The sequence below is a fragment of the Paralichthys olivaceus genome, chromosome 13, assembly GCF_024713975.1.
Source record: "Paralichthys olivaceus isolate ysfri-2021 chromosome 13, ASM2471397v2, whole genome shotgun sequence".
NCBI lineage: Eukaryota > Metazoa > Chordata > Actinopteri > Pleuronectiformes > Paralichthyidae > Paralichthys > Paralichthys olivaceus.
The window spans coordinates 11,424,175-11,451,970 of record NC_091105.1 but is presented as its reverse complement, the minus strand read 5'-3'; the positions used below and the strand labels follow the sequence as shown (position 1 = coordinate 11,451,970).

At 42.4% G+C, this 27,796-nt stretch overlaps 1 protein-coding gene and 1 pseudogene across 13 annotated transcripts in view; one reads left to right on the top strand and one right to left on the bottom strand.

Annotated features, from left to right (window-relative positions):
• Positions 1-27,796, bottom strand: part of nphs1 (NPHS1 adhesion molecule, nephrin) — a 63,408-nt gene that overhangs the window by 13,057 nt on the left and 22,555 nt on the right. For 12 of the 13 annotated variants that reach the window (XR_011245969.1, XM_069537918.1, XM_069537919.1 and 9 more), the window contains 16 exons: positions 26,192-26,285; positions 23,046-23,240; positions 19,656-19,778; positions 11,186-11,308; positions 10,444-10,525; positions 9,401-9,504; positions 7,020-7,141; positions 6,680-6,851; positions 5,237-5,394; positions 3,846-3,987; positions 3,347-3,471; positions 3,080-3,248; positions 2,429-2,558; positions 2,070-2,242; positions 1,215-1,355; positions 510-650 (listed from right to left, as the gene is read on the bottom strand). Coding sequence is in view for 12 of the 13 variants with exons in the window: in XM_069537918.1 (XP_069394019.1) it covers positions 510-650; positions 1,215-1,355; positions 2,070-2,242; positions 2,429-2,558; positions 3,080-3,248; positions 3,347-3,471; positions 3,846-3,987; positions 5,237-5,394; positions 6,680-6,851; positions 7,020-7,141; positions 9,401-9,504; positions 10,444-10,525; positions 11,186-11,308; positions 19,656-19,778; positions 23,046-23,240; positions 26,192-26,255 (2,164 nt within the window). In the remaining variant the exon portion in view is untranslated. Of the gene's footprint in view, positions 1-509; positions 651-1,214; positions 1,356-2,069; positions 2,243-2,428; positions 2,559-3,079; positions 3,249-3,346; positions 3,472-3,845; positions 3,988-5,236; positions 5,395-6,679; positions 6,852-7,019; positions 7,142-9,400; positions 9,505-10,443; positions 10,526-11,185; positions 11,309-11,888; positions 12,039-19,655; positions 19,779-23,045; positions 23,241-26,191; positions 26,286-27,796 lie in introns of those variants that run through there. The other variant, XM_069537925.1, reaches the window with a different exon arrangement.
• On the top strand, positions 14,333-16,562 carry LOC138413490 (uncharacterized; annotated as a pseudogene).

The window sequence follows — 27,796 nt, the reverse complement described above, 5'->3', positions numbered from 1 at the left end:
AACATTTAAAAGAAGACAATCTTAAACAGAGATAAATGATGTAGTTGACCCACAGGGCCTAAATGTATACCTGGTATATTAGAACCTGAAAAACATGAATTATAAATGGACTGCTGCCAAGTAAAAGTAATGATTATAAAAAGGTACCATTTCTATATTTTCTCTCCCATTTCTCTCATTTTCTGTGATCTGGAATAGCTTCTTTACTCCCTCGAAACTGCTGTATACTATACTATACTAGCTTTCAAATGTAAATACAAAAACACAGGAGAAAAGAAAAGGAATCATGGTGCAAAATATGTTATCTTTCACAAGTTCAAGGTAATCTACAGGTATGGGTATTCACTGCTTTGTCGTAAAAATGTTATTGACAATCATAATAAAATCTATTTTGTTTACATGGAATACCTACTTAGACATGAAGTGCAGAGTACCAGACAAAATCAGGACATGTGTGGGCACAAAGATGTGTGTGTCTGCTCTTTCATTCTTTGTGTACAGAATCTTACACTGAACATCGAGCATGATGGAGGTTTGGTTGAGACCCTCTTGATTTTCACACATGACAGTGTAAACTCCTGCATCTGTCCTTGTCACATTCTTGATCTCCAGCGAATACTCGTCTGACCAGTGGTAGCGCAGATTCCTCTCTTTACAAAAACAGCCACAAGGAAAGACACACACACGGACACACATGCAAACCGATGTTAAATTAAGTATTCATTACATGCTCATCAACCGCATGTCCTCTGGCCACTGGTCTCTAAGTGACATCTAATCCTGCATTATTGATTGGCTTGGCTGGATTCCCACATCAAGCCAACAATAGGCTGCATTAGAGACACCTTCTGTACCGCAGCACTCAGAATGTAATAGGTGGCTTTCTACATTCAGGATACAGTCATCTTATGGCGCGGGCGTTTGATGGAGCTTACAGAGTTAACAGAGAAAGAGAGTGGGTGCTGCGGGGCCCTGATGACACCGGCCTGGAAGAGAAGCCAGGTTTAGAACCGTTGTGTTGTATTCAGGCAGACAGCAATCCTCATTTAGACTGCATACATTAGAGCCATAATGAGAATCACATTTGGCAGGGTCCCATGCTGGCTAACCTGCCATGTTTTATTCAGACCCTGAATGGCAGAGCTGAGTGCTTACTTGCTGGCTCAGCTCAACTAGGACCTGGTTTATAGAACCATCACACAGCCCTGGATCACCTTTGACCAGCAACTCCTTGCGATGCAGCCAAACACAGGAGACCTCCTCTGGGTTAGCGGAGACCAGCAGAGGAATGGCTGCCATTTCGTCCTCCACCACCTGGACGTGTGTCGGCTGGTGAGGGCTGAACTCTGGTGGGTCTGGCACAGAAACGGCACACAAACACAGAGACACTAAGTTGGAGTTATAGCAAAAAAATTCATGAGCAGAAACTCAGGCCGACAGAATGACAAAAAAGAAAGGGCCAGCACAAGTGCAGAGACACACAAAACATTTTGAGCATGAAAGAAGTAAGAGACACTAATGAGAGTCAGACCAGTAGAAAGTCGACATCCCACCAATAATTCCAGATCTAACCAACTTCACACAGTAAGACGAGGGGGGAGTGAGGGGACGTGGGAGGAGGAGGGACAGGCATTAAAATGACGAGTGACAGTATTGTTGTCCAACTGCAGCTCCTCACAAACACACAGTGACATTCCTTCATGCTCATACACAGCACCGAGCTTTGAAACAGTGGCTGGCTGCTGTCTGTGAAATGGCATCAAAGACAAACATGGCCATGCAGCAAAGCAAATGCACAATTAGGACACACTGCTGCAGAGCTCAACAGACCAACAAATCACAACAAAGGTTTCCAGTACAGAAAAAAAATTAACCCACACACACGCAACACAGTGCAAAAGTACCCCAGCAAAGCAGCTTACATCTCCAGCATTATAGATCATCATTATGCATCGTTTAAGATTTATGCAAACCACATCTCTTGGTCACTCGCCAGGAGGAGACAAAGAAAGAAACAAACAAACCTAGACAGAACGAAATGGAAAAAAAACAATTCATCCTCTACTTACAAAGGACGTTGAGTTTGAAGAATGTGTTGGTCCCCTCGACGAGCACAGGGCTGTAGGCCTGGCAAATGACCTTCTGGTTGTGATGCTGTGAACTCAGATTCAGAGATAAAGAACTGAGCACTGAAACGCCGCCATACTGAGCCGCCCTGGGTGGCTGCTCCACTCCCTGGAACCTAGCACACAAATCCCATCCAGCAAATCCAATCAGCTGGGGAATTAAAGTTCACCAAAACAATCGTGCATATTACCGCGTTTAAATGGATAAACATCAGTAATTCAGACTCATTCTGACAATGAATTAGCTCACATCATTTTGTCATTGTCTATCATGGGCCTTTCCACCTGCAGACTAGACAAACCTTTGGAAGCCCAGGCTCCAGGAGATGTTGGCCTTGGGGTTACTGCTTCCAGCCTGGCAGTCCAGAGTTACCGTCTGCCCCTGACGAAGCTCCTCCTGTGAGGTTGTGATCGTCATACTTAATGCTGTAACTGGAGAACAGTGAAATAAATAAATAAAACTATTTAAACTCAAAGGTAACAACATGAAGAGACTAAAATACTTTGGCTAAACATCTGCGTGTATGTCAAATATTTGTATCTGATTGTGCTTTTTTCTGTCAGCCAAGTTAAACTAGAATATATGTTGTTACCCCTGCCAAGGAGGTCATGTTTCCATCTACACTTGTTTGTTTCTTATTTAGCAAGATTACGGAAAAACTACTCAACCGATTGCCATACAATACATGACCCAAGGAAGAACCAATACATTTTGGTGCGGAGCCAGGATTTTTTTAACATTGCAAGATTGCATTTTTTAAAAATATTTGTTTATTATAATATTCATAGACCTTGATTACAAAATCTGGCACATTTAGGGGACTGATATGTATGAGTGTCTGCAATTTGGTGCAGATCAAAATAAAAATCTAGGTCTGGTTTGGTAAGGGGACTGTTGGGCCATGGCTGTGTGCTATTCTAGTTTGCATGTGTTGAGCTCTGGTCTGACTTACATTGAACCGAAAGCTTCGTGTGGGCAGAGACAGTCTTCTTTGCCTCATTTGTGGCATCACAGCGGAAGGTAGCCATGTTGTCACTTGCTGTCAGGACCAGGACCAGCTCTCGAGCCACACCCCGATCAAAGGAGGTCTGCTTCATTGCATAAGTCACTGGCTTTCCATTCTAAAACAGGTTGGACATTAAAAAGACAATTGTGAGCGTGTTTCGACAAACTTACACACACATACAAACAGACGGACAGACTGAATACACACACTAACCTTGAACCAGGTCAGAGCCCCAGTGGGATTCCCTCCAGTGGAGAAGCAGGTGAGACGAATTTTGGTGCCTGCATGAAGGGGGACATCTTGGGGAGGTGCATCAAGCCAAACCTTCTGAGGGGGATCTGTTGTAAAATTATCGAAAAGGTTTTAAATTTGTAAGAATATATAAGCTAGTTATGGTTAACATAGAAGAAGAAAATAGATGAACCCAGTTATTACCAGTTATACTTAAGATTTTCAATTTGAAAATTTGTGCTGAAAACATTTCCTCTCAAACAAATATGACAGAGCGGGAAGAGAAAACAGTTGTTTATTCTGTGTCAAGGATTATATTTGTGAAGAATTATAATTACAACTGACTCCTCCTGAACCATAACGCATGGGTTCTTGATAGCATGCAAAAACAAATTGTACCAAATTGTATTTTCATTCTCCCTCCTGATTTGTTTCTGCTAAAAATACAACTGTTTCAAAAACTAGAAATGAGCTCACTTACAGTACACAGTGAGTTTGGTCATCTGGGTCTTGGAGAAGTAAGTGCCCTTGTTGAAGGCCTCACAGGTGAGCTTGAGCCCATCCTCCTCCCTGGAGACCTGGTGGGTCATGTTGGACATGGTTGTCATCCCACCATTGACTCCCTACAGACACAAAGCACATATGACAGTTCAGTCGAGGGGATGGACAGCCATTGTCAGGCTCAGGAGAAAAAAATAAGAGATAAAAAAAAACAACCCACACTGGTTTGTCTTGGCAAATACAGGAAAATTAGCTGCTGCAGAAACTGAATCCTGCTGCATAAATTACGCAAAGCGTAATTTTGCACCTGCCTGATAGTGGTCATGCCTATGCAGCACATCTGGTTATTAAAGCCATTATTGTGATGATTACTGTAAAAGCCACAGACAGATAGACTAACAGACACACTGAACGGGAGCGTCAGTCTTCATTAACCTCACACTGTTTCAGATGCATTAAAGCTCACACACAGCACACTGAGTGCCTCCTGTAAGATCAAATGAAAATGCTGCTGCCAGATGAATAAAGAGCTTGTTTAATAACGCTCATCTGCTGTGTCAGCTTTTATTCACTTTGATCTTATTAACATACACAAAAGAGGAGACTCTTTTCGGATCAGCAGTGATTTGTTTGTAAGCTGCAGCAGGTCTATTCAGTACGTGCTCATGTCGCAGTGTTTTCTTCTATATAGGAAGGTCAAATTTGTTATGGAGGATTCTTTGAATTCAGTGGTAGATAAGTCAATAGTATTTGTTGATTCCCTATAGGCAACATTGATTGAAGCAAAAGGCTTTTGCAAATTATTTCTTGTGACTTCTTGTTCACAAAAACGAAACAGAAACACACACACACAGTAAATTAATTTAGATGTTGGTTTGTTTGATTGGTTTGTTGTTTGATTGTAAGCAAGATCATGCAAAAACAAAAAGACGAATTTCCACAAAACTTAGTGGATGAGGTATGGGTCAGAGAAGAACCCTTTAAATTTTAGTGTGGATCCAGATCAGGGAGAAAATCCAGGAATCTTTTATCTCTTTTGTTAACATTGTAAGATAAGGCTTTTTTTGTTGCTTTTTCACAGAGTTGCCAGGGAATAATTCATAAATCTTTATGAAAAAAATCAGGCATATTCAGGGAACTGATATCTATGAGTTAGTATAAAATGCTGCGGCTTGACTTTAAGGGGACTATCGGGCCTTGGCAGAGGTATGTGCTCCACTGAGTGCCATTCTGTTGGAATCTTTACTGACCAGCATGATCACCAATTACAACCCAGTGTGTACACCGTCTCTGGCCAACATGTGTATAGTGTCTACCTGCTCAGTTACTGCAGATCTATGCATTGTTATCTCTTATACTGTGCGGTCTCACCTCTTCCATAGTGACAACAGTGTTGTTGAGCTCCTTGTAGCCAAGCCACCAACGAATCTGGACCAAGGGATTACTGGAGGAGGCGAAGCAGCCCACGTTCAGCTCCTGTCCTTCAACAGCCGTGAATGAACCCAAAAGAATCACTTCAGCAGGTTCAACTGATGCACACATACACAAGAGAACATACGAAGACAAAAAAAAAGGATATCAGTAAAAGTATCGCCCTGTGAATAGCACATTCAACCGCTTCTTATTCTGATCACAGTGGCAGCGCGACTATTTTTGGATGTAAAAACATGGAGCTGTATCAAGGGTGAGAGGGAAAATCACTTTGAGTGGCAACTTGTTTTCTCGGGAGGTTTTCAATGTGGTTTCTAAAGTCTGCTTCGTTTCAGCCACGGGGGGAGATGGTACAATAGCTACAGGCAAAGTGATGCAGCTGCATGAAGCCTTCAGGGGAATACAAAGCCTGGGGACTGAGCTGGCAGACACGGGATAGGAGAGGTCATGTATGAAAATCTTATACATATTTGTGACTGTCCCACAAGGCGCAGAATGCAAGCCACACACAAAGACTGCTGAGAGTACACAGGTGCCATATAGTAAAAGAGGCATATTCATATAACACCAGCGAGACGTATTCTGTGCCCTCCAGCTTCTGCCAGTGCCTAGAGCGCAGTCAGGGAGTCAGCAGCTCATTTCAACATCCCTGAATGGATGACTGGGAGGCAAAGCACCAGCGCCTGTTGGGGGCTCGGTGAGTAAAGGAGGAGCATGGGAGTAACTTCTGCCACCTTTACAAAGCATGAGCAAGAGATTTCTGCGAGGGCCAATTCAAATTCAGATCATAATTACATAGAGTAGGTGCATCAATCCCACAGCACTTAAAGCTCACATTGACTTACATTGTCTGGCTCTGTAGTGGAAATCAGGCTATTGTTAGACACTGAGGCTACTGAATATTAATTCTTATTTGTTTTAATGTTGCTGAAACAAACATTTTAAATTCAGAGAGAAAAGTATAATCTATTAACCATGGGCATTACTGTCGCACAAAGTGCAGGCTTTACTGCCTCAGGACTGTACATTGAAGCAATTCAGCTAAATTAGTGGAGCAGCTATGAAAGAGCATGCACTGATACTAATCTGGAGGCATTTGGAAATATGGGCTGCAGCCATAATAACCATTAGTTTCATTAATGATATTAACATTACAATTTATGCTGGGCCAGCAAAAGAATTGGTTTTGGAGGTAAGATTCTTATTATATTCCTCTGCCGCATGTCCATATCCTTAATAATCTATTGCTGCCAGGGCTGTGTGTGTGTGTCTGTATGTGTGTGTCTGTGTGTGTGTGTGTGTGTGTGTGTGTGTGTGTGCGTGTGTGTGTGTGTGTGTGTGTGTGTGTGTGTCCTGTGCCCAAGCAGCAGTATTTTCACTTACAGAGCACAGTGATTTTGCGGCTGACAGAGCGAGGCAATAGGAACACCAGATTGACACTCTCACAGCACAGCTCTGCCTGGTTATCAGCAGGGGTGATCTTCAGGTTGAGGACACTGCTGGACTTCTGCGCCACGATGTCCTCTTCCCAAGTCTTGGACAGAACTTTTCCATTCTTACACACAGATGAACACGTAAAAAATAACACCGAACAGTTGCACGCTCCCATATGATGCAGACTATAAAGGACAGAAGCTGCTAACAGTGGCCACTAAAATGGCACATTTTGTCATTGTGACAGTCTATTACAAAGCTTCCTTAACAGATGGCGTTGAAGATTTACCTTGGTCCATTGGAGAGTGGCTAGGGGGTTTCCACCATGAGACACACACTCCAACGTGAGCGTTCTCCCTGCTTTGACCTCGTCTGAATCCAGACCCACAATAACTGGAGGCTGAGGTGGGACTGCCAGGGAACAAGAGACAAAAATAAAAATGGGCTTGACAAAGGGGAATGGAACAGAGAGTGACAGAAAACTGCGGAGAAGAAATTGAGAGAAGAAAAAGGATGTAGTAACTCAGGGGAAATAGTGTGGGTGGAGTGACCATCAATAGGATAACATAAAAAAGTCCTGCACTGCGATGAGAACACTCTTGGCAATTGATTAGGGAGCATCCCTATTTGCTGAGACAGGGCCAATAAATTGGGCACATTTAACATGACTGTGTGTGGATAAGAGGTCCAGATCTGATGAAAGCATTAAGTATTAAGGGAGCAGTGATCTGGATCCAGTCCATAAAGCAAAATAACAGATGTTCAAACAGTAATAAGTTAACGTGAAATATGAATAAATTACAGCCTCCTTGAATAAAATATATGCAGTAAAATAAATTAGAGGAGGAGGACGGGCCTTTGTTATTGCTGCAATCAGTTTCAGGGAGCAGGCTGCAGATCCTGGGCCAGCATGACAAATTGCCACCTTGCTAACAATCTGGCTGGCTGAAAATGGCCACCGCACTGGCTTTGATGGGTTGGCATGCTGAGCAAGATAGCGGCGGTGGTCCCCAAGTTCTGCAACATTAGCTCTCACTGCAGAGTGCGTGTTGTCTAATACAGAGCAGGGAAACAGAGAGGACGGGGAGGAGTGCCCGCGGTTATCTGCGATTGTTAAAAAAGCAGCAGTGGCGTCTAATGTGGAGGGGTATAGATACAGACAACATTAAGGTGTCTAGTCAGCCTGTGGGTAATACGGCAGCAGAGCTGGAGGAAGTGCTGGCTGCCGAAGGTGTCAGCAGCCCTGCTTCACTTTAATCAACAACATGATTTAGGCCTGGGAGAAGCAGGTGGGTAGACTCTCGGGCCTAAGCAATCAATTACTTCAGCTGATCAACAGAGTAGAAAATACTAAACCTACAGTAGTAAACAGCGGCTGCGGCGAGACACTGTTTGTGCATTCAATAAAAGCAGCTTTCATTGTTGCCTTGTCAAATAAAAAGGAAAAAGAAATGCCAAATGCAGTGTGAGACTGAGACAGTGTGCGTGTCATCTCACCTGCGAGCACTGCAGAAAGATTTCTGTTATATCAAATCACATGGTTCTGTGATAATGACATGAAAGAAAAAGCAACAAAATCCAGCTCTCCACGTGCATCATTGGAGTGGAATTTTAATTTGAGACAATAGTTTTGTACAATTCATTATTATTGTCAACTGTAGTGGCTTTAGCGTCATTCATTAGAGATCAGTCCTTGAAGCCTCGCTGATAAAATCCATCTCAGTTACTCTAATGATCGGTTTGAGTATTTTGGTTAAATGTATAATATGTAACTTAGAGTTAGAGTTCTCTCAGTTAAAACAATTATAAAATACCTAGTTTGATGACATTGAAGGAGCAGCGTGGTATCATGGGAGTTGTCTTCTCCACCATTATCAATGAAAATCTACCTGACGAGACTCAGGCGTAAATCATATTCAGGGATGAGCTAATGTATTAAAGTTAAAGCAAACTGCAAAGCAACCGACTGGCTAACAGTGTGTTTTTCCTTTGTCATACATTGTTTGCCCTGCAAGTTACAGCAGAGAATAATAAAGCGGATATTAATTAAAATAATTAAATTAAAAGGCGACCAACATAAAACATCACGTAGCCTTGAATAAAATTGTGGATTTCTCTGGGTTGAACATGGTTGGGAACATTTTGGATAATATAAGTACACAAGTCAACAAAATATACAGGTTGTTTTTGGAAGAATTGTTAGATATTATATGTTTAACATGGGGAAATAGGACAAAGGGCATAAAAAGTTTTATTCATACTAAATAAAATTGTAAATATAAATTAAAACAATTAAAATTCCATAGAAGGGTTGGTATGATAATACTCTCTTTGTCACCGCTGTTTACACTAATGTGCTTTTACTGTAAAAAAATTAAAATAAAAAAAAATACAGCCTTCCCTTGGTCATATCAACCCGAGCCCACCGGGGGCAGCCTTGTGAATTGGAGGCAGTCTCACTCTAGTTGTCTTTGAAGTAGGTGAGAGTTTGCCTTCAGGTTCAATCTCTCCCCTTGGTCGGCTAACACACACTGAATGCACAAGGCCGACCCTTGGGGATCCCTGAGGTTGGGTTTCTGTGTGGTTGAGTGTGAGTTTGTGTGTGAGTGTATGTTTTCTGAAAGAGAGGGGGTGTTGACTGTCAGTCTTCAGACAGTTTGAGACACTTACAATACACACTCATGGTCAACGTGGTCTCCACGGTCTGGAAAAGAGGGGAGTTCTTGGCGCGACATGTCAGCTGCCTCCCGTTGTCAGATCCCAGAGCGGTGACTCTTTGATATAGAAAGAAAGAAGAAATAGAAGCATAAAAATGTGTTATGTTGACTCAAAAAAGGTGCTTTAAACATCACATTATTGTTATGTTTGGCCAGTGGTGGAAGAAATATTCAGATCCTTTAAAACTGCAAATACCCTGTAGTCAAAATCCTACTGACGGAATTCACTGATGCATTTGCATTCACACAGCAAAACGAATGTGACCACTTGCGTCCCAGTTCAACTATGAATGTGTTTTTTGAATGTGTTTTTAACTTCTTGCGACATCTTAATCTTGGAGTAAAAGTAGCTTTAAACTAGTAGAAGTATTCATACATGTCACCTCTGTTTGACCATGTGACAGTAAATTCAGTCGTGCACGTTATTTGATGGACTGCACACTAGAAGATCTAGACTCCTCTATGCAGTGGATTTGCTCTGCTCTAGTTTGCTTTTTCAGTTTATTTCCTCTGTATCAAATTACTTTACAATGTCAAGCGGAACAATCACACGTGGCCCACTGTGTACGCTCATTGTGAATATGTGGATGGAGCATCAATATTGCTTAAACCTCTTGCTGCTCTGCAACAGAGCTGAACAACGCTGCAGCTCCTCAGTACCAATGTTATCTCAGGATATGACAAGAGGTTATTATCTTTGACACAGAGGAGACAGGTGGGATTAAAGTAATCTATGGTCCTGTTTAATGTATAGGCACCTGGCGAACCGGTGAGGATCGGATCTGTCTCGCAGCCGGAATGTAATTTTGTGCGTTTGACAGAAGCTAATTCAATCTTGCAGTGCCAAGTAATAGAAATTTATTGTGCTCACTAAGACAGAAGGAGAAAATAAGAGCGGGGTGAAAACAAGGGGGGAAAAAAGAAACAAAGACAGACTTGGAGAGACTGAGCAGGTTTGCTGAGAAGAATGAGTCTGGCAGGCAGGCGAACACATACGTTACTTCAGCATGCGTGTTCAGGAGCTTATCCTTTGAGCCAGACATGGTGAAAGACTCTGCACCTGTCAGCTCGACTCCGTCTAAAAGACACAATAGGGGGGAAGGTGCATAAGAAGGGAGAAAGCTGTGTGTAAATCTGTTCATTTGACACAGCAACATCATTGTTATTCTCACGTGGTGAAATTGTAAATACCGAAATACAACAATATACATGTCTATCTGTGTATGTGCAGTGTACATCTATCTGTGGCACAGCAACCCTATATACAACTGTCTGGCTTTAAAATAAATTAATATAATGACAGAAAATAATTTTGAAAACATCAGAAATGCAGCTTTTAACAAAGGAAAATAGAGAAAGAACACATCTCAGATATGCACAATATAATTCATGTGAAGGGGGACCAAAGGGTAAAAACAGAAGATGGGAAAATTGCTGCTTTTTTGTTAACAACTAGGAACTTGCAATACATCTGTACAAGCAATTGCAAACTGAGTGGAAACTGGAAATTCAAATGTTCAGGCTATTTCCTCCCACACAGTGCTGTGCTCTTTTCAACTCTTCTATTTGAAGACTATGAAATAAGACATCTCAACTAAACCACAGCAGTGTTTTTATGAATACATATTCTGGACCTATGGAGATCTCAGTATGTAGAATATCAAGGCTGTTGCCCTCTGTTGCAGCCGGTCGGCCTCACATCTCTGTCAAATTTAGTGCCGTTGAAAGAATGACTCACCTTTATAAAGTGAGATTTCAGCCATGGGCTTTGCCTCGGGGGCAACACAGGTGACGGTGTACTTCTTCCCTGCGACCCATGGTGTTGCCATGTCCAACTCAAAGTATGGGCTCGATGGAGGAACTGTACGAGAGGAACAGAAGCTCAAGTTTTCACATTTATCACATCAGTACCCTTATATCCAACATGCTGATTTTGTGGAAGCTTCTGCTGTCACAGATGGATATTAGCTTATGCAACAATATGATAATAAGCACTTGTAACATTTGGGAGAGACTGGAGTGTCACGCTGCCAGCTTTTGAGTGATTTACAACGGCGAGGTTTGATGTTCCGTTGAGTAAGAATACAAATTGTGGACAAGAAGAGAATGCAGAGATGAAATAGTGATGAAACCAATCCAGTGCTAATCTATCATAGCAAACACCAAACACTTCTCTTCTCAGATCACCCCGAAGCTAAATATGTGCTTTCTGGACTGATCAAAGCACTCTTCACTTCTCCACTGTTCTACTCTAAAACCCCTTTTATCTGACCATAAATAGGAATTCCAGAAAAAAAAGATAGCTTTTAACAGAAGAGACAAAAAATAGTTTGGAGGTAATTAAAAAATCTGTCACCATCAGTCATCAAAAAGATTTCTACAGATCTGTGAGCCGCTCTTTAGCAAGACTATCAGTTCAATCATGCACACACTACACAAACCTGTACTCATCTATTGTGCCAGCCTTTGGTGAGCGGGTGAGCCTCTAGAATTAGAAACTGGTTACTGTTAAGGTTGTTTTTCTTTCATCAGAGATCAAATGCAAAGCACTGTCTGAGTTCAGAGACGGAACAGGGTATTGGAAAGAACAGGAATGGTACGTGTGTGTAAGCGCGCATGTGTGTGTGTGAGAGAGAGAGATATAGTGAGACAAAAAAAGACTCTGGCAGAAAAGTAAAGAGATACGAAAAGAATGTGAAGTGAGTGGCTGCTGAGGAAAGGACAGGAAGTAAGCTGCTGCTGCGGCTGGATTTGGAGATAAATCCGCTGCTAATATGTGGGTAAACAGCTGGACGACAAGCAACCAGACCAGCCAGCCATGAAGCTCCTCTTCACTCACTTTTGGCAACACAAAATCAATTTCCTGGCCACTAGGAGGAGCTGTTGCTGTGTGCACAGTCCCCCTTTGGCTCCATGCTGCTATTGAGACAGATGAGATGTGGCTGCTGCTTCAAACTGATTTAAAAGAAGCAATTGAATCTGTGTGGACTGTGATGGGTTACCAGAGCACTGCAGAGGAGCGCACTGCAATAATGAGATGCATTTGTTTGTTTTTTTTCCCCCCTCTTCCCTGAGAAGATGACTGGGCCATGCATCTATTGACAGCCCCTGCACTCTCTATCTACTCAGGCCCACACGATTCACATAAGCACATCACTTGTTGTGCTCCAGTAGCGTCTGGCAGGCTAACAAATCCGAAAATAAGAACAATGATATGTTCGCAAATGAGGCAGGCAGGTATCTAATTTTTTCCTCGCTCGCTCATGCTGGCCCATTCCTTTTATCTCTCATTCACTCCATCATCCCTCTGTAGCAGCCGGGGCCCACCCCTCTCTCTCCCCACGCTATCCTTCTTGACCACTGCAGTTAAACTGCAGAAGTGCGGGGGACGGTGTGTTCCAGCTTGGACTGGGAATTACAGCCCTTCATTGATCACATCTACTCAGACAAACCATGTGACCCAATCAGCCCAGTCAGAACTTGCACATACACATTTGTGCAAATGTGGTTGTGCATGTGGACAACAACGAAACACATATTATGTTCAATTTACCAGACGTGCACTCAGAGGAAAGAACAGACAGCATACACGCTGTTCTCTTAATTAACTCTTTCCGCCCCTCCTTTGTCTACTTGCCTGTCTGCTTTTTCATTTATTCTCCCTATCTGTCTCTCTGTTCTCTGCTTTCCAGCACCATCTCTCTTATTAAGGTACATATATAGGAACACAAAAATAGATAGACACATTTTTTCTTCTGCTGTTCAGATGAGAAACAGTGAGCTGCAAAATTTGATTCATTAGACAAATACAGATGGGTGGATGGATAAGGCAGATAAGAAGCAGATTAGCAGACATACATCAATATGCATAAGCAGCTTTTTCCACATATCGTTCTCTCTCAACACACAAACCTCTTTTCTCCCTCGCACAAACACCCAAAGATCAAGTCGACAGTGTAGCCAGATTTGCACGCACAAAAACACTGACACAGGTGAGTGAATGTGCAGACGAGCTGCATTCATCTCACTTGACTGTAAAAACAGAGTGTGCTCTGTCCAACATGTGATACCAAGCTGATTTTCTGTTTATGTTTTTGGGAGAAGGCCCAGAGGATAAAACAGTCTCTAAAAAAACATTTTATTATACAGACTTAAGAAAACGATGGAGAGCAGAGGATCAGACTTCTTAACCACAGACAGACACAAGTCTTCAGTTTTATCTGTGGAAAAAAAAGACCGATTGACTGGAACCACACGTGCATGAGCGTGTACATGCACAAGGGTTTGTTTTTCTTCCATAAAACACAAAGACACACTCGTTTGTTGTTTTGATTGTTTTTTGTGGAAGACAATGATGTCTATTAATATATATATATATATATTTTTTAATTATTATTTATTTTATTTTTTTCTGCATGTCCCCTGGGGCGAGGGTGTGGGGTGGGTGGAGGTGGGAGAAAAGTTTGTTCTTATACTTCTGTATATGTTTCATTTTCAATTGTGAAAACCAATAAATAAAGTGAAAAAAAAAAGGTCAACTGATCCGTTTCAAACTCAGATTTTTAATTTGGAGCCTTTCCCATGTTTATTAATTTAAAGGTCCACTGTGTAAGATTTAGGTGAAAGAGATTTCTGGCAGAAATAATATATGATATATATATATATATATATATATATATGAAATAATCCTCGTTATTTTTTCACTGGTGTGTTTCATCTAAATTGTGTTTATTTATTTTTTCTTTACCATAGAATGGGCCCTTTATATTTAAAAATATATATGTAAAAACATATGTATATTAACATGGTGGTGGTGGTGGTGGTGGTGGTGGGGGGGGGGGGGGGGGGGGTTGTTTGTTTCCCTCTGCTTAATTGGCCTGTGAAAATGTGTGTTTACTATAGGTTTTTTTCCAAACTGGACTCCAACTTAGTCACTTTTGATGGGCTGTATATCACCCTCAAAAGGCTAAAAAGGCAAATCATGGCCCAGGAGCGCCTCAAGGACAGAAATAGTGACTTGCAGATCTCTGTCATTGTGCGCCGCATTCTGAGTACCAGAGTAAAGCCTGCTGGCAGGAAGTTCATTGTAGACCGTTCTGACACAGCTGTGGTTGGATCATCTAGACCCAAGGATTCATCTCCTTCCATGTCACTCGCCCAACTTGCCAAGATGGCCAACCTGGTCGATGCTAATGCATCAGAAGAAGACAAGATTAGAGCCATGATGTCACAGTCAAACCAAGAATGTGAATCATTACATTATTCCAAGAAGGAAGTTGGACCTCCACCTGCTCATTACATCTGCCATCGTTGTGGAAAGGCTGGTCACTACATCTGGCAGTGCCCCATGCTGATGGTCCAGGACAAGAGTGTGGAGCGTGCTAAGCTTGTCAGAATAAGTAAGGGGATTTCTCATAGTTCCATGGTGAAGGCAGAGCCTTGCTCCAAAGGAGCCATGTTAACCTGCACTGGGGAATATGCCATACCTGCAATAGATGCAGAAGCGTATGCACAGGGCAAGAAGGAGCGTCCTCCATTTGTTCCACATGACCAGTCATCATCAGAGGATGATTCAGACCCTATCCCTGATGAACTTCTGTGTCCAATCTGCAACGACCTCATGACAGACGCAGCAGTAATACCCTGCTGCAGAAACAGTTACTGTGATGATTGTATCTGGACTGCCTTATTAGATTCAGAGGAGAACATCTGCTTCACATGCAAACAATCACGTTTCACCTGATAATCTGATCGCCAACATATTTCTTCGACAGGCTATTAATAAAATCAGCATGGGAATCGGACAGGTTTACAAACACAAGCAGACCAAACCTGCAGCACTACCTCCACCACCCCTCAGTTGTCCAGACCTGCTGCACCTCAATCACAGGTCCAGCCCCCTGCAGCTCTTGATCCTCCTGCTGCTGTTGCTGCTGCTGCTCCTACTCCTCCTCATGCTGCTGCTGGTGAAGGTCCAGATGTTTCACCAGCTTATTCACCTGTCCCTGACCAACATTCTCCTATGCACTCTACCACCCAGGGCGAACCACCCCCACCTCGGTCCTACAAAGGTAGATGAGAACACCCCCCCGCCCAACTCCATACAGCTCCACCTCCTTGACCTGCTCCTCAGGTGTACCCTCCTCCATCCCTGTACCCGCCCCCACCACAGCCCTACCCTCCTCCCTACACTTCTGGCCTTATCCCTCCTCCTCCTCCAATTGGTTACCCACCCCAGCCAATTTATGCCCAAGGACCACCGGGGCTTAACCCTCCCTGGATCCCCCCTGGTGTTCAGTCCCCTCTAGCCCTGGTGACTTCTGAAGCCGCAACCCTGGTGGACGGAGGCCACTTCCTCGGGAACTGCCGCCATATGAACTAAAGGGACCAAGTCCTGGAGGACATGATCACTGGGAGAGAGATCGGTATCAATGGGAAAAGGAGTACACAGACTGGTGCAACAAATATTACAAAGATTATGACCACCAACATCCCTCACTACATTACAGAGGTCGTGGCAGCAGAGACAGGGGGAGGGACAGAATGTCTCCGTTACCCAGAGATTACTCCCCTCAGGACAGAGGAAGAAGAAGGAGAGCAGAGAGAGGTGCTCCCCCTCACCATCCTCCATCCTCTTCATCATCATCAGGGGCTAAGTCCAGCACAAAAGTCCTTAAAACATAGAAAGTAAAAAAAGAAGAAGCTGGGAGGGAACCTGAGCCATCACAACAGTCAGCAGACAGAGGTGATGCTACTCCTGTCAGAGACGAACCACTGGACGAAATCCCCTCCATCAATAAAACGCCCCCCCATCACCTCAGAACCTGCATCTGGCTCCGAAGTCGCCAAAGCTCCTACTTCTAAAAGTTTTGCTTCACCTGTTTAACCCTCAAACAAGACTAAATCCAAGACCCAGTCTGATAAGAACCAGGAAAGAGAAGGGTCAGAAAGTAAAACCTAAAGTGAAGATAGAGGGTGTGAAAGCAAAGAACGACAAGGTAAAGAAAAAGGCCGGAGAAGGAGTGGCCATCAAAAAAAAAGACTCCTCGTCCTCGTCTGTCGCTAAACCAGTTAAGACCATGGTTGCTTCAGGAAGTGGTTTGGCACAGAAATAGGACTACCTGCAGGGGGAACACAGGTATTGTTGTTGATTCCGCCCGGAGGAGTGAGTCGGGTGCACAGCTCGGGCAGTAGTAGTAGTAGTAGAGAAGACAGGAACTACTGGTAGGCTTGAGGCTCTTTATGTTGTTGTGTGTCAAGCGGTGATGTTGGATGTATTCTAATATCTGTTTAATAAAGTGTTTTAAGCTGTTTTTTAAGTGCTGTTTTTCAGTCATCCCTTCCTCCCTCTTTCCCCCTCTCCCTTCTGTGTCTCCTCTGTTAGGGGTGGGGGGGAGCAGGATTCTAGGACAGAAATAAGACCCCTCCCATCCACACTCAGCCTCCCCCACCACCCCTCCTCCTCCCTGTCCCACTCCTATAGTGTCTCTTACTTTTTGTTTTGGGTCCATTACATAACGGTCAAATTTTCTACTTTCTACATCCTCCATCTCCAGAGTGACCATTTAAAGAAAATATCAGACACATGCAAGGTCTGAGCCGACTCAATCATTCAATCATTATCACCTTAATAATAGATTCAAAATAGTTAAAAGCAAACTCTTGGAATGGCTCCTTTTACTATATAGCAGAACCTCCCCGCCCTAATTGTAAAGACCCTGACACTGTAACATCAGTCTGGCACAGTAATATGCACAGTGTACAACACGTCGTCCTCTGATGGGGTTATATCTTGGGCAACTGTCAGAACTTACCGTGAACGAAGAAGAATAAAGTCACCATGTTCTACGTTGCTTGTGCCCCCATTTATAAGTTGTTCCATTATTCATAACAGGGAATCATGAAATGAAGGCTCATTATATACTCTTCAAGTGCTAAACTCATTAGCTACCGCAAAACCTCACCATAGCCTTGGTTCCTAAAATGTCCTCTAACCTCCAACCAACACTGATAATAAGCTTACACACACACACACACACAGACATATCTCTGTAAGACCCGACTATGGCAACCGAATGAGTAACAGAGTCTAAAACCAGAACACATCAAATAACTGTTTTGAACATTTGCAGCAGGCATCTGTACAGGCATGCAATGCGGCAGCGAGGGAGAGAGTTGTTCATTAACAGGATTAAATGCTAAGGCTAATGGTATAAACCGAGACACAGGATGTGTCAGGTATGTGACGGGCACAGTGCGGGGTAAGTTTTAGGAGGGGAGGGGGGTTTCAGCAGAGGGGGTAGAGGTTGTTATTGTCATGGATTACTCAGTGCCACTTGATCTGCCTATTGCAGTAATCCCCTATCTAAGCCCTGCAGGAAAGCAAAAACACACAGGAGTTATGTTGCACCAATGGAAATGTCTTGAAAACATCTCTTTGTAAGCCTATCGATGGGGCTTATTGACATTTTGCCTCCATCCTTGCTATTTACTGCCAGTGGTGATCCATCTCGAATTAGCCAGTCATTATACCACTCCCCCTAACCCGAGAATCCAATTATATGACCAGCAATCTCTGTTTTTTTCCGACATTCCTCCCCTCTCCACCTACTGTATCTCCTCATAAAGAGTTTATAGTGTTTTGATTCGATGCAGGGCTTGATGGGATATGCCCATGGTTGACTGGCCAGGGGTGTGGGCCTTGGGAGCTGTAGTTCAGTGATGGAGAAGTCCACAGGGAACTCATCAGAGACAGTGCTCTTCAAAAGGATGCACAGTTTCTAGTCCCAGTTCAGCACTAACAGGAGATTGAATTCATCAGCTAATTATCAAGCCCCAGATTAGTCACGTATTTTGAATCTGTTGAGTTGGTGGGGTGGAACAAATGTCCCTTTAGGACCAAGGCTGCAGAGTGCTTTTTAAAGTCAGTCGCTTCATGCCATGCCCTTTGCAGCAGTACAGCTGCAACTGTCCATCTTAAACAGTCAACAGCTGGAAAGTGTTCCCCAGACACCGAACAGAAAGACCAGCTGTAATGAGCAGAGAGGATGCAGATCTGAGCATGTCAGGAACACAGGGAAACAGTAGGTTTCAGTCACGGTAAAGATGACCACTATGATTCCCACACAGCTTGACCTTTTCCGAAAGCAATGTTTTCAGCTTTGTGTATGTGGGCGCATCTCAGGACGTAATAAATGTGGGAGTCAAGCCTGCTGTGGCTGCAGGTGTAGGCCTGCCGTAGGACATGAGACTGCTGCAGTGCACAACAGAAGCCAGCCGTTCAAAGACGGCGTCTGCGGACTGTGCCTCTTCCTATCCCACAGCACCCCGCCTTCTCCCCCTATACCAGCCCATTGATGTCAGAAAAACCTGCTTTCTTCCCAGAGGAGACTGAGGCCACTAGAATCGCCACAGCAACAACCCCCCCCTCCCTCCCACATACACAAACACCAAAAAAAAAAAAAAAAAAAAAACTCTTCATGGTCACCAAAGAAAAACGAGAAAGCTTGAAAGCGAGGCAGAGAGGGAGGAATTGTGCAATGGAGAGAATGGGGAGGGGGATGTAAGTAAATGAACCGCGCCTGGAGAAGAAAGGTTCTTTTAGAGTCCTTTCCTTGCCACATATGGGCTCGCTCCCACCAGCACGAGGGATAGGGAGAGAGAGATAGGGCTTGTTAAAGAATGACAACAGGTGGTCTGATGTAGTTGCACAATTTGTCTGTGTAGGAACTTTTCAATCACCTCCGTTACAATTTATTTCTGTGCAAAGGGGGAGACACGGATCGCCCTGAGGCTTGCCAGGGAATCCAGGCTGCACTGATACTTCATATTGTGTAGCTGCTGTGTAAAAGCCATGGAGCTACTGGAACATGCAGGGATGGCACAGCACTTGTGAAAGAAATAAATACTTTCTTCATGGTTCATACATGCTTCAAATATGATTTACGCTAGAAGGAAACTAAGGACACACCAAATTACAGCCCGGATTCAAACACAGCTGCCTTATCTTAAGCAAATTAAAGCTCTTTATCAATAGAAATTAATATTTAACATCTCTTTATATGCTGATTACCAGACAAGAGGTTGTGTATGTTAGTGGAGTACAGAGGATGCTCATTGATCCTTACTATGCAAATTATTCCATTATTCTGTCAGAGAAATACATGTTTATAAGCCCCAGCGTTCCCTGTGTTCATGTTTTTCCTCACTTAATACGTTGACCCAGGCTTTACTGGAGACAATTGCTCGACTGCTCTCAGACTGGCCCGCTTGACATTCATAGGGGGCGTCGTCTTCCAGTTGGGCCTTTTCAATCTGAAGATGATACTGCCCTGGAATAGAGATGGAGGGATGAATTATTTGTATGACATATGCTGTGATAATGACATGCACACTACATAGATGTAAATAATTACAAAGAGGAGGGGTTTGTATAGTTGTCCTGCAAACACTCCGCTTAATATAAAACTCGCTGTTTCCTGTTGCCTGTTCCCTGCATGTGTGTTGATAGAGACCTCCCGTATCCTCGTTTTCATCTGTGGATTTCAGTGTCTTGAATTATACTGAAGGCAATTTTCTACTTTGAAAACAGAAAATTTTACAATAAAAGCAATTTGTACTATAATAGCCTGCCATTTCAATTCAGTACAGTAATATACTCTACTTCTGATGTTTGGGTGCCCGATTTAGTTAAAAATAAACTGCTTTCTTATTTCTCTAGAATGAAAACATCTCACTTGTGGAGAACCTCCCGCTGCAGGCGTTTCCACTGACATGCAAGTGGTTGTCTACACTCATGGCAGATGCATTTTGTTTCAGAATTAATTTCCAGTATTGCAAACAAAATCCAATCTCAGATTCACAACAACGACTGTATAAACTGTCTATTAATTGATGCCAGGCCGAATCCTTCTCTCCGTATCTCTCTTCTGAGATTGGTCTTGCCAACAGGGCTTGATTTGTTTGATGCATTGCCATAACCTGTGGGGATTAGACGATGTTCAGTGTTGGTTTTCCAGCTCCTGATTCTCTGGCTTACAGCCTACTAACATGTGCAAAATAGTATCTTAGTCTGACAACCACCCAGTCCTAAAAATGCATGTGTCAAGTAAGCTGGCAAGATAATTAACACCAACCAGAAGCAATTTTCGTGTCCAAGTTATCATCGAGTGCACAGAGAGAGAGACATTGAAGTTATTAATCATATTCCTCTTTCCTGAAATCACAAATACGGGAGTGCCATCACGCTGCAGAGAGGGTGTATTTATAGTGGGGGAGATGGCAGATGGCTGCAATGTGATTTGCCTACTTGTCCATTATCCTGTATTTATTTCGAAATTTACATAGCCCATATATGAGCAGCAGAGTATATTATCCCCTCTGCAAACCTGTATTGTGCCTTAAAGCTGAAAATACATATTGTTAGATAAATGGGAAAAGCTGATGTCAGTTAACTACATTTTGTTAACATTTTGCCTCAGTCAGACACAAAACTATAATCAATACATTTGGCTATAGTTTGTTTCTCTACATTTTTGGGGGGGAATTGTAATGTATGTGCAATATGTTCCTGTATGTTTAGTGCTACTGTATTATCCTTTTTAAATAAATACTGTACATGTATCAGGTTTTGGGTCGAACCTGATGCCCGGCTGGGGTCTTTCTGTGTGGTTTGCATGTACTCTCAGAGTCTGCAAGTCCAAGGAAGCTGAGACTCTTAACTTGCCCGTAAGTGTGATTGTGAACATGAAGGTTTGCTTGTCTCTTACAGTATATGTCAGCGTTGCAATGAGTGTACCCCACCTTTCGCCCAATGTCAGATTGGATTGCCTCCAGCTCCCCTGCGACCCTCAAAGAATAGGCAGTACACACACAGATATACATATATATGAAGAGAGACAATATATATTATGTATATATAAACTTGACAGGTGTGACATTTTAACTGTTTCCAACATGTTGCATACAAATCCCAAGTGACAGATAACATAGCGGTTATATATAGGTGTTGAGTTGATAATTATATCACTCATAATTAGAACTTGTCTTATTTATTGGGAGCATGCCAAGTACTACAATTAGAGTGTACCTTGTAGATCAGTCATTGAAAATATATGACAAAAATCTCCCTCGAGTCTCTGCTGCCTTGAATAATGCTGTTTTATCTGTTGTTCTGTGTGTGTTTGTCTTTGAAATTCTACATCTTGGCTCATGTCGATATTTACATTATGGCTCCAGCTCAGGGAAAGTACAGGTGCTACATGTACTGTAAGTACGAAATCAACGCTGGCCTCTCCTGAGTGCGAGCTCCAATGCGTGATTTCGGGCTTTTTTAAGCATCCCTAAATACCCCTGATGGAGACAATCAGTGAAAACTGGTGGAGTAACAAGTGCAGTCAAGTGCCATCTTAAATGATTCTGCTCTTTGTGTGCAGTGTAAAGTGATTGCATACATCAGCCTGCAGTTTGCAGTCTCTGTCCTGGTAAAGTGTACCTGCCCTGATGGATAATTTATTCCTGAGTGTATGTTTGAGTGTTTGACAGCTTGTGTATGTGGTCTGGTCTGTACACTGTATGTTTTTATTTTGTTGTTACCAATATTAAAGATCATTTTGTCCAGTCCTGTAGCTCTGCAATTTTCTCAGGGACAACTTATCAGCTGACATACACAAGTCTTTTTTTGTGTTTTATAAATGTTGTTAAAAACCTTGAGAAAATGAATAAGCATGGACAATGTGATAGGACATTTATGTATTTCCTCGTGTTTGCGTGTCACTGACAGTCTCCAAAAATGTACGACAGTGAAGTGTGGCTTGTCGAGTTGCAGGCTGAGCAGGAACAGATGCTCTTCTCTTACTCAGGATTGCCTTCTAATTGGCTATTACTTTTTATAGACTGTAGTGCAGATTCTGCAACACTTTATTCCCAACCACATTTCATTGATTTGCTGACACTCTTGACACTGTTGCTTAAATTAAATTTTTTCCTCTGACTTTACATGTGAGTGACAGCGGGATGTGTGTAATGCTGTTGACAATCACATCACCTCCTTGGTCCCAGATGCTCCCTATATTGATAGCCAGTGTGCCATAAGGTTCCCATAATGTCTGTTTTGCTTTATTACAGCATTTTGAAGCCATAGCAACAACATCATCTCATTTTCTTTTATAGTGGCCAACATCAAGCTGCGCTGTTGGAAGCTTCCTCAGCTGACAGTGGCATTTCATAATCTAAAATGTCACAAGAAAATAGAGAGGTATATCGGATTAATGTAACACTGACGGTTGTTGTTGGGTTACTTTCTTTGGAACATGATAATTTCATTTACTCTTTCCATTTCTGTTTTGGCCTGTACAGCTTTACCTCCATCAGTGTGTTTTTATCTTTTTCCACTCGACTGGATCTTCTGTGTTGATCATTTTTATGAGATTTTTTATTTTCTTTACCAACCTCATAAACAGGAAGCCTGGTTAAGGGAGATTTATGTCAATTCCAGGGTCTTTTTGAGTGATTTTGAAACAAGTTCATTTATTTAGCTCGGATAGGTCTATCAAAAGCCAAAAGGCCATAGACCTTATTCTGCATGTGTCCCTGTTTACCTCTCTTGGGGTTTCCAATCATGCTGTAGTGTGGAAAGCCTGGCAGGCTTCTCTGAGGTCCCAGGAGGAGGCCATCTTTCACCCACTGCACAGTCCCTGAGGCCCGGAGCACCTCACACCTCAACACAGCTGTGGCTCCCATCCGCACAGTGAGGTTCCTGGGCTCAGTCCTGAAGGCCTGCTGGGCCTGCATGCCTGGAGACATAAAAAGAGAAGAAGGAGAGCAGCTGGAGTGGATGTAGAGCAGGAAAAGAATGTGATGGGGATTTGATGTAAAGATGTGGACAAGAACAAGGGGTGGGTATGTGTGAGGAGTGTCAGGAAGGAAATAAAAAGGAGAAGAGGGAGCATGACATAAACACACACCGCAGGGGTTCAGTCTCGTGGTCTTTTGTCTGAGAAGGCACCCCATTGTGTCTGGCCACATTATTCATCCTGGCATATGTTTTATTGATGGGAAACTGCAGTGATACGGCCCTGAAAATGAGTCAATAAAGTAATTACTGCAAATTAAATCCCCCCTTGGCCATGCAGATAGGGTACTGGGAGGAGGAAAAAGCACGGGGTATCAGAGACCTCGTTCACCTGCGGTTTTTCTTCAGCGTCGGTGTCCCACCAGCTAATTCCTCCTGGGAAGAGTAATGATTATCACTTTAATCCCTGTTGTTTGTCATAGGTGGGGTTCAGCCATCCTTCAACCAGGCTCTTTGGTGCCATTCTGTGGTGCAATGAGCTGGAGTCAGAAAGGTAACCTTAAAGCAGACCTCCAGTGCGCCTCTAGCGATGGGGCTATAGGATTATATGACGATTATACACAGGCGTTTATGAGTAAATTCAAGTTCAAGGAGCAACACACAACCGCATACTCCAATTAGGGCCTAATATCTAAATGTGAATCTCGTTTAAACAATGCCCCACAGAGAAGCCAGCCAGATTGTGCTAGGCTGTTTGAATCTTGACCTTCATTGAAGCAATGACCAAGTTGTTTGTGAAGTGCATGCTCTGTTGCGTCTGACAACATGAGTGAGAGGCAGAGCTCTCAGATCAAGGCTGAACCAGTCACCTCACGTCAAATATGAAGGGCAAGATTGGCCATTACAGAGGATGCATACAAACAACCAAACACAGGGTGCATTTGCATACAGTTTACATAAATGAATACTCAACAGTGATCTACAGTGGCTGCTGAAATAGGATTGTACTGTATTATTTTGAAATGTAGAAATGCTTACGACCATATTAAAAAGTAGTGATGAGACTTTTCATGTCTAAAAGTGAGTGAGAGTGTGTAACGTTGCATGATGAACAACACGATCTTTCTCTTTCAACAAGTGGAATTCATATTTAAATTGAACCTTTGCTCAGTTCATTAAATTCAGAAGTTGTGCCACTATTGCTTTTGCTTAACTAGTAGAGTCTGGTGGCTAATATTAGTTCATGTTATCTAGTGTTGTGTTAGCATGCCACAAGCTAACATTTTAATGGTCTAATCACAAAAGTAAAACAAGTAGATACCTCTACAAGAGTAGCATTTGTTATTTCCTGCTGGTGGTCCCATTCCACTGCTCTCCTAACTCCATCAGGTTGCCTAATCATGATGTCTATGTCTCGAAACCAAAAGAGTCAGTTCAAACTAAGGAGAATTCAATATCCCATTACCATCAGTGGCAATTTCGCCACATTTCACCAAAAGTGTTCAACTGAAGTCTCAGTATTAAGGGTCTATGTTTAGGGGCTGGGCAGGTGTATTTTTGTGCTGAAAACTGCTGACTGGTCAAAGTGACAACCTGGAAAAAAAAGTTGATGACAGCAGTGATACTGAATGGAAACATTAAAGCAGGCTATAAAACCAAAATAATGAATGACAGTAAAAGATGCTCAAAATGCCCTGTAAAGCTAGAGGGGGATTTCAGGGACATGTAGAAATTCTCTGGAAATTTGTTACAGCAAGCATCTCCTTTTAGAAGTATTTCAATTTCGCCTTTTTCCGGAAATACATTCCCTCTGGATTTTGCCTTTCACATATGAAGAACGTAGCAGGAGATTGTGTTATTTGCAACAACAGGATAATGTCTGGGACATTCAGACAAGTTGTGGCATCTGGGTAGAGCATGCAGGAGACAGGACCTATGTAGATCACGTGTTTTAGTCTACAGCATTTCAACATTGCCGTTGGACAATATCACCAAATGCTCTCGATTCTCCTCTTCCAATTTGACTTCTTCAGTGTCTCTGACTTCTTTTTTCAGTTTTGTGTTTGTCTCTTTTTAGGAACAAGCTCAAGGTGAATTTCTCCATGCTGCATTCTCACAAAATACTGCACTTGTTATTTCTGGTAAGTGCACAAAGGCCAAAAAAAGCCACATTATTATTATTTTGAGCTTGTGAAATTATTATGAGTGAGTGACCAACATCAGTGCTCTGTTTGACTTAAGTTACCAAGGAACTAAATATTAATATTTGTTGTAATAACATGCAATAGTAAACGCTGTTTTCAGCTGCAAAGCCAAGAACAACATGGGCAAAAGGTGCAGCTTTCGTTTTCTTATTTGAATGAGTGTGTGTAAATTCAAAATGGTCAGTATTTATATAGCACTTTTTTTTAGTCTTGATGACCACTCAAAGTGCTTTACAGGAGAGTTTTACATTCACACACAAATTCATACAGTGCATCTATGTGCAGCACTTTTCTCTATGAGAAGGGGCCATTTGGGGTGCAGTATCTTGCCCAAGGACACAAGCATTCGGAATGGGGAAGACTTGGATCGAACCGTCGACCTTCTGGTTAGAGGACGACCGCTCCTTCACCGGAGCCACAGCCGCGTGTGTGTGTGTTGGTGTGTGTGTATACTACAGTAAGCCACTAAATTACTTTAAACAAGATTTTCACAGAGATTAAGAGATAAGTATGAGATTACCGGATAACCAGGTTAATCTAACTGTCTTACATTGACACTGTCAACCTTTTGTTACCTGAGCAGCCGGATAGAGAAGGTAACTCATGCATGTATAGCAGCTCTTATTCTAAACTTAACATTAAATGAAGTTTGTAAGGTTCAAACTGCTTGGCAGAAAGCTTTAAACGTGAATGGGACCTGAAAAGGCCACAGTTACAGTAACAACATGATGACGTCTGATTCTCTTACCCCAGATGAGACAGAGAAAAGGTAGAGCTGAAGGAGACACAATCCACGCTGACAAGAAGTCCATTTCACCACGGACACCTGACCTCCGACAATCCTAGAACAATCAAATAGAAAAAAATACACACAAACATAAACACCACATCCTCTACAGCATGAATATTTTAGGCACTTGCTTTTCAAGGGCATTTATTAAGTCCAGCAGTTTGGTACTGTACATGCTGCTGCCAATTTAAAATAAGCCTTTTTATTTTTCCCTGATTTCTGACATACAAAACTTGTGTTTGTAATAGTGTTCCCGGATCAATTTAACAGGTGACTCTAAAGCTTAACAAGATTCAAAGCACATTGGTACAACAACTTTAAATCAATCAATCACTCAATCAATCGGTCCATCAATCCTGCATCAGACTGCAATTAAAACACAACTCGAAACAACCAATAAAGCAATTTAAAAGGTCTTAAGAACAGTCTAATCACAATCTTAAAGGGGCAAAAATCTCTTTCACAAGCATAGAGTTGGTGATTTGTTTTTTAGATGCAAAGTTACTGATCCACTCCTGGATGTAGTGTGTTCTTCCTTGGCCAATACGCCACCATTACACCATTCAAAAAAATTGTCTCAGTAGTTTTTGCATAATCAAACAAACAAAACAAAGAAACGGAATGGAAATAAGTGGAGGAAAGTATATTGCTTGTTTAGGTTATTTGTATTTTGAATGGACATGTATATGTAGAGTATAATAATTGTATCCACTGTCATTATCATGGCATGCTTTTGTTGTGATTGCTGGAAAAAGTCTGTGCTATCTAATACTTTTCCTTATTTGACCAGGAAGAGCTCTGTGGATTTTAAGTCAGTTTGTAATCACTTCAATTTATCTGCTGCAGGAGTGGAACAAATAATAGTGATTTACTTAATTGAAAACTAAATATTTTCTCATCTGAATAGACAAAATGAATTGAAGGCAACAGCTCTTTGACGCATCTCCCCGCAGTCGATTAGTTGCACTCCAACAGGTTTTGATAAGAATTAACTCACACTCAATTATTTTTTCGCTCTCAAGACATTTGTGTATTTCAGAGCCCACAGCATACTCTTTGAACACACAAGGACAATTACTTCCCTCTTCAGTGAATAGAAATTCTTCTCTGAGGTTAAAGGAGCCAATCTTCTCTTTATCTCTGTCTGTTCTAATGCGTTGTGTCGGTAAACACTCAAACACAAAGACCGCATCGTGCTGAACGTAACATTTCTCCGTATATGCATTGCAATTTACATTTCTCCATCGCTCAATAGGTAGAACTGGACTTTTTCTGCACAACAATTATAAAGAGAAGTATTCGGACAACACAAAAGGTTGCTGCTGACCTCATGAGTCATCAATTTCATTTGGCCTCTTAATGAAAGCAGACGCAGCCTGCCTGACCTCCCAACGTTCCCAAGTCAAACAACTGCCTTAATTGCTTTAAAAATACAGCCAGTCATGAGAATGTTGACTCACTGATGCGTGTTTGTTTTCTCTGCATGAGCAACCTGGGATAGAGAAGCATTAGTGGAAAACTGTGAGATGTCATTTAACAGTTGCTTAAAATATAACATTTGAT